Here is a 6993-nt window from a genome sequence, read left to right as displayed (position 1 = left end):
CGAACCGAACACTGATTTTGGTAATAAAATTCAATGATTTGCAAGCGTTGCTCGTTAGTAAGTCTATTCATGATGAAATGTCAAAGCATACTGAGCATCTTTCTCTTTGACACCATGTCTGAAATCCCACGTGATCTGTCAAATACTAATGCATGAAAATCCTAACCTCAAAAAAATCACCCGTTACTAGTGTTTGCGGTATAAACTTTTCCCATCACAACACCATTTTCTCACACTCACTTTCAATTCATGATTACATGCCCACTGACCAACACTGATGCATTGTCTTGCAACGTAAAGGCGTTGTAAAAATGACAAATGCGCAAAAAAAATTTAACAATTTAACAATCAAAGCAATAACTTAGAAATAAAATGTTTTCAAAGTATTATATTCGCTAATATTATTCCCACAAATGGCATACATACATATGTATGTACATGGCATCAATGACTGATCGGCTTTTAGCTCGATAAGCTCGATTGACAGTTAGATTGATTGAATGTCAATCTGTTTGACTGACTGACTGTATGCCTGGCTGAGCTATCGATGTATTGATTTCTTTTGTTTTGATTTGACACTCACCTGCAGTGAAAGGAAAACCGTAACAGTCAACCAAATCTTTTTGATCCGCATCTTTCGCATAGTGTTGTTGTGCTACTGTTCGTTTAATGTGTGTGACGGTTGTTCGAGTTGTTGTAGTTGTAATTGTCGTTTTTTTTTTTGCTGCCGATATGGGTAAGCTGCAACTTGATGTTTGTGTTTTGGATATTCCTTTTGTTGTAGTATTTGTAGCGTGAAAACTGTAAATTATAAATGAAAATATAAGTTTATTAAATTGCAAACAAAAAAAGAGATATGCATATACATAAATAAACCTGCATATCCTTAGCTTAATATCGAAAGGCCCTAACTCATTTTCCGCCTTATACAAAGGTCGGTAGATTACTCACTAAAGGCCTAATAGAATATTAAAAACCTCTAATACATCAACTAATTAGTTCCAGTTTTTATTTGACCCCAGGATTTTGAAGAAATTCTCAACTTAAAGGTTGTCTGCAGCTCTCAAGAAAAACCAAAAATTCATATAAAATGATGCACAAGAAAGGGAAACGAAATTTTCTTCTATCAAAAGTTTTAAATCAGTATGCAGCTCTAAGGGACGTTAACCTATCTATTTTAAAGTAGAGTTAAATCATTACCACTATTTCAAGAAGATCAATGGCCCTGGAAGCCAGCACTCTATTGCAACCAAGGTTTAATATTATATATTTTACCTTTTGTTAATAAATAAATAAATAAGATGAAGTCTCTCGACGGGTCTACCTAACCGGAACGACCCAGTTTCATATCTGGCCAAGGACTGGCGCTCCAGCATCATTCCCCAAAAACTCTTTGGGGAATTTGTATGCTGTTACAACAACAATAACATGAAGATTAAGAGGTTGAGATTAAAATTAAGATTACAAATTAAGAGAAAGACTAAGATTAAGTGAGAATAAAGTTAATATTAAGATTAATACTTTCATTAAAATTAAGCTTTAGATAAAGATTACGATTAAAATTAAGCTTAGGATTAAGCTTAAATTTAAGTTCAAGATTGAGATTAAGATAAAGACTATGACTAAGATTACGATTAAGATTGGGATTCAGACTGAGATTGAGATCGATATTGAGATAAAGATTTAGATAATTGTTAATGGTTAAGCAGAAAAATACTCATAAATATATGTAATGTGGTGAGCTATACCCAGAGCGGAAGAATTTTCATTTTAGTCGCGCGTGGGATCCACACACAATTTTTTTTTTTTTTTTTTTTTTTTTTTTTTTATCAGAAAAATTACTTTTTTCTCTTTAAAGCGGAAATAATGTTAAAACCTATACTTTACTTAAACTTTTTTTTTTCACATTTCAAAATATGAAGACGCTGGGTAAGGTCTCTGATAATAAATAATTATCGAATTTCCCAAAGTGGTATAAATTAACCATTCATTGCTTCCCCACATGTATGCAAATATTTCTTAAATTAAAAAATTAATAAAAGCATCAAGAGTGAGCCCTTATCTGAGTCAGTCACTTTAACAATGGCATTTTAGAAATGTCTGTACAAATAAAGCCTTTCAGTTTCATTTTCCCCGAAAGAATTTTTTTATTATTCTCTTCTTCAACCAATTAACACTGCGCACCTTTCACCTCTAAAGCATAATTAAAGGCATAAACTTTTTAAAGAATAAGAATTAATTAACAGCGTATGAGTTCATTGTGAAATTCATTAAGTGAGGCACTTAATTGTCAAATACAAATGGAAATACGATAATGAATGCAGGTTCCCTTTTTTTTTGGCATTAATTTCGAAGATCAAAAGGTGAAAGAAAATGAAAAGTAAAACAAATATTTATACTGACATAAGAGCAACGATGAAGAAAAGAGCAGGCAAGTAATTGCGAGTAATTAACAAACAAAAAATAAGCTGGCGTTGAACTAATTCTACAAAACACCTTTTGCGCAAGCGCAACTGACACTTAACCCCAACAGGGTGGCAAGGTGGTGGCATTCTTAACTTACAAGTACAAGTAGTCATGTATGTATGTATGTAGGTACGTGCATGTGTACACTTATATATTTTCTTTGTTTAGTGAATGAAAAGTAAGTAAATAAATGAAAATCATAAAAATACCGCTAGAAAAAGAGAAATTAATGCGGAGTACATGTATTGGTGGGAAGTTGCGTACATACATATATGTATGTATATATTTAAGCCAAGCACTTAGTACTCTTTGGCTGCGTTGAACTTAATAAGTTGATAGGAATTCGTTATGGTTAAATGATTAGAGCTAAATGTGCATTTCACTGCTGCTGCTTCCAATGGCAGTGCTTGGCATGTATGTATGTATGTATGTATGTACATGCGTTGAAGCGTGACATTGAGAGGCGGTCAGTAGTTAAAATGAATTATATATATTTACTGAAATGCACCGCCATGCAGTGATAGTCATGCAACTAATTATGTTTATATATATATTTTTGGTACTTCGTACATTAGGGTGACTCACCGTCTTTTTTTTCAGAACGGAAAAAAGTCGAAAATAAAGAAAATCGTATTTTTTATTTTGAAATCGATCATTATCACAGGCCTGCGAAATTCAACTTTTTCCCCTTTCAATAGTTATGTTATTTCTTTAAAATGTTTGGTAAATTCATCAAACTAAAATTTAACTTTTACTTAACAAAATTAACAGTAGTAATTAAAGCTACCCCTAAGACAGAAAGTCTTAGGGAATTGCGAAGTTAACGCTAGTAATATGTCATAATACTAAGAAAAATAAAAAAGTAAGTTTTAAAAATGTTCATGAAAAAAAAATTCTAATTTCAAACTAAATTTTTACTTAAAAAGCAACAGTATTAATTAAAAATACCCCTAATGACTAAGTAAATCAGAAAGAAATGAAAACTCTAAGTTAACGCTGGCAATACGCCATAACACTAAGAAAAATAAAAAAAAGTTATTTTCTCAGAAAATTTGCGGGACGGAATTCTCCTGTTCCAGTTATTAAATGCTACATAATAAAAACTAGTTGAAAACAATTGTAGGATTCTCCAAAAACTAAAAAATATTTCACAAGAAAATTTTTAAATTTTATAAAAAAATTTTCGCAATTAGAAAAAAATTGTTTTGTGCTTTAGAAAAAATTTCGGTATACAGTTTTATATACCATTGAATTTTAGTTTTAAATTAAAAATCAACAAAAACTCTTAAACGCTTGCAACTTGCACTTTATTACACCAAATTTTAATGATTAATTAAACTGCATACCCATATTTTTCTAAAAACTATAAAAAGAATTTTTTTTGCTGAAATTTTTTTTATAAAAATTCAAATTTGTTTATGAAATTTCTTTCCATTTTGCGGGAACCCTGTTATTGTTTTTAACCAGTGTTAATTATGTAACATTTATTAAGTTGCTACTTTTTCTGCACCTTGCACTAAAAAATTTAATACATTCAAATAAAAATTCAAAAATCGGGAACAACTTGCAAATTTTATAAGCCTTCATTATAAAAATCAAATCAAACAAGAGTGAAAATGAAGGCTGCAGTAAATGTCAGTTTTGAACCACTGTGTGATGGGGTTTTGAATGTTTCCTTCCGTATATTTTATATGGGGAAAATATATTTTTTCTTAAAAAAATTAAGCTATAATGCTTATTTAACTTTAAAATTTTGCTAATCTTATCTCTTGTAAATATAAAAAATGTGCTTTTGTATGTGTTCGTACCCACATCAGGCACGTTATAAAAAAATAGTTTGTAAAAATTTAAAGTAAAACAACTTTGAATTTTTTTTTAAGAATTTTAAAGGGAAATTTTCTCATTCGATCAAAGAATATTTATTTCTAACACGATTTTATGGCAGTTGTACGGAAAAATCCATTTTCCCCATGTAAAATATATTTAAAACTTCGAATAAATATCAATATAAAAAATATTGGTCTCTTTATTTCACCTTCAAATAAATATTAAACGATTTCAAAATAAAAAATACTGGAATTTTTTTTTTTTTTGATATTCTGCAAATTTCTCGAGGAGGCACCGGGAAATTTCCAAAAAGTTGATTTTCGTATGTTTTCTTTTTGGGACCACCCTAATGCACATACTATAATATTAATTGAGACTCAAGCGTGGAAACTGACAGCCGGCAAGTGCAACAAGTTTTCGAAATTTCTTCGGCTCACGAAACCGTTACAAATGCGACGAAGTAACAACAACAAAAAGAAAAATAAAGAAAATATTAAAATCATCAACATCCAATTTGTGTATGAAAACATCTTTACGCGTGTTTAATCATTTAATTATGATAACCAAAATGCGCTTAAGTGCAAGGCTGATCTTTAGTTTCATTTTTTCATTTCTTTTTGCTTGCCCAACGGTGTTATCATGTTGTCACTTACTTTTTGGTTTTCTTTTTTTTTGTTTTGTAACCAAGTACATAAATGTTGAATGAATAATTTGAGTGCGTCTGCTTGTGCAATGTGTAAAGTGATACTCCTGATTAGTTTATGTCTTCTTTCCATTAGCACCTCGTAAAAGAAGTGAAACTGCCACCATTTAACCGCAAGCCTCTTTCATTACATTTATTGGTAATTATTTTACAAGTAAGTTAAGTTAGGTTATGGAAACAGCTCCGAGAGGTGCTCACTTCGACATTAATTAAATTTTCGTTTTCGGTAACTACAGGTAAACGGTGGATGCTCAAAACACAGTTTCACAGGCAGCTGATGTCTGAGTGCTGAGATGTTAGTCGCTGAGATGTTAGTTCCTAAAGAACAGTCTCCGGTTAGTACTACTGCAAGAATCAAGAACTAGTGCTTAGCCAGCTACAGAAGCTCCGATGGCAATCGGCCGGAGGGACTTTGCAAGTTTGCATGTCGGTTTTTTCTCGAGCGCTCTTTGAGACGTCTATAAGCCCAACTGTCCGGAAGAAGGCCGCAAATTCCTCCTAACCAAAAGGGATAGCATCGATGGTACTCTGCCTAAGCAGTTCATCGACCCTGCATTTTCCAGTGATTTCACTGTATCCAAGGTCCCAAATCAGCTTGGTTTGGAAATATTCTGAGCAATTTCGTATCTTGAACGACCCCAACGCCCTGATTTCCGCTGGGCTCTGAGAGTAAATATTTATCTTTCTATGCAATTTTTTATGTTTTTTGAGATGAAAACAAACAGCAAAGTAAAACATAATATTCGGAAAATGCCTTTCATAATTTTTTTTTTATTGTGAATTTTTCTTAAGGTTAGATTTCGGCACCCGCGGTACAATTCTGGAAAACATCGGAATGGGCGGGCTAGGGACTTAAAAATTTAATTTCGGTATGGGCGGGATCCGGATTAAATATTTAGTCCCGTGCCCATCATCTCCTACGTAGATATCTTTCTACAGCTTGGCAAAGCATTAGGCGATTCAGTTACATACATACATAAAAAGGTTGGGTTTGAAATTAAATATGTAGCAATTAAATTTCACTTTGTCTGGATCATTTCGCTTCTAGTTCCTAACTTTCCTGAACTAGCACCGAAATTCACCTGAATGGGTTATGAAAAAGTCGTTAGCCTGTCCCGAAAAGATCTCGAACAAGTGTCAAAACGCTCCCGAAATGGTCCCTTATTAGTCCCAAAAAGACATACAAGTAGTCCCCAAATGATCCTGTAATAGTCCTAAACTAGTCTCGAAATGTGCCTGAACTATACCCAAAATGGTCATAAACTAGACTATATGTTTATTTTTTAATGGCGTTTTCGTTGATTGCGCTATTCTCTTTTCGTGTTCAATTTTAAAATAAAGGCAAACGGTGAGAAAATTTTGTGTTCGTTTCTTAAAATGTCTCACTCTTGTAAGGTAAAAAAGGCACATTCTCTACCATTTGAAGCTTTGTCAGGCGAGATTGTTGCCCTGAAAATCAGATGGTTTCTTAAAATGAAAATATTATGAAAGGCGTCAGCTAGACAAGGACAAGAAGGCAAAAACATGCCCTTTTGCAGGGTTGAGTGTGGAAGGGCATCATTTTTTTGCTGGAAACGAAATCTCCATTCGATTTTTTTTTTTATTTATTGGTATTCTTAACGATTCTTCTTTCGTTTTTTTTCCTGCTTTTGGCATTTTATGTAAAAGCACACAAGCAATAACCATCGAGTATGCATGTGTCCCTTTAGACTCGGCGCAAGTTCGTTGCTTAAGTCTTTTGTTTCGTACGGTTGTTTGTCGCTTGGATGGGGTACAATTTTATGACTAAAACATTTCCTTGCCATCTCAGCTATTATTTTATTGCCTTGCAATTGAGTTGTTAAATTTTTAATGCAGATAATGCAAAAAATAAAAGTAATAATCTCTGGTAAATACTTTTCTTTTCTTTCGGCGAATTCAAATTTAATATTCTATGGTTTTCTTTTCATTCCGCATTCATGTGTTTATAAATAGCTTTGACACACTTAAATGTGTAT

The 6993-nt window shown here is 32.4% G+C and overlaps 1 protein-coding gene across 1 annotated transcript in view; it reads right to left on the bottom strand.

Moving 5' to 3' along the window:
* The window catches only part of dy (transmembrane protein dusky), a 14927-nt gene extending 14244 nt beyond the window's left edge, over window positions 1-683 (bottom strand). Inside the window, 1 exon segment of the mRNA XM_017613282.1 lies at window positions 584-683. Coding sequence (XP_017468771.1) covers window positions 584-643 — 60 coding nt within the window. The 5' untranslated portion in view covers window positions 644-683.
* Between the last annotated feature and the right edge of the window lie 6310 nt (window positions 684-6993).

The sequence above is a fragment of the Rhagoletis zephyria genome, unplaced genomic scaffold, assembly GCF_001687245.7.
Source record: "Rhagoletis zephyria isolate East Lansing unplaced genomic scaffold, Rhagoletis_zephyria_1.1 Rzeph_scaffold_00638, whole genome shotgun sequence".
Classification (NCBI taxonomy): domain Eukaryota; kingdom Metazoa; phylum Arthropoda; class Insecta; order Diptera; family Tephritidae; genus Rhagoletis; species Rhagoletis zephyria.
Note: the sequence above shows the minus strand (reverse complement) of the source record. Positions and strands in the feature narration are given on the sequence as shown.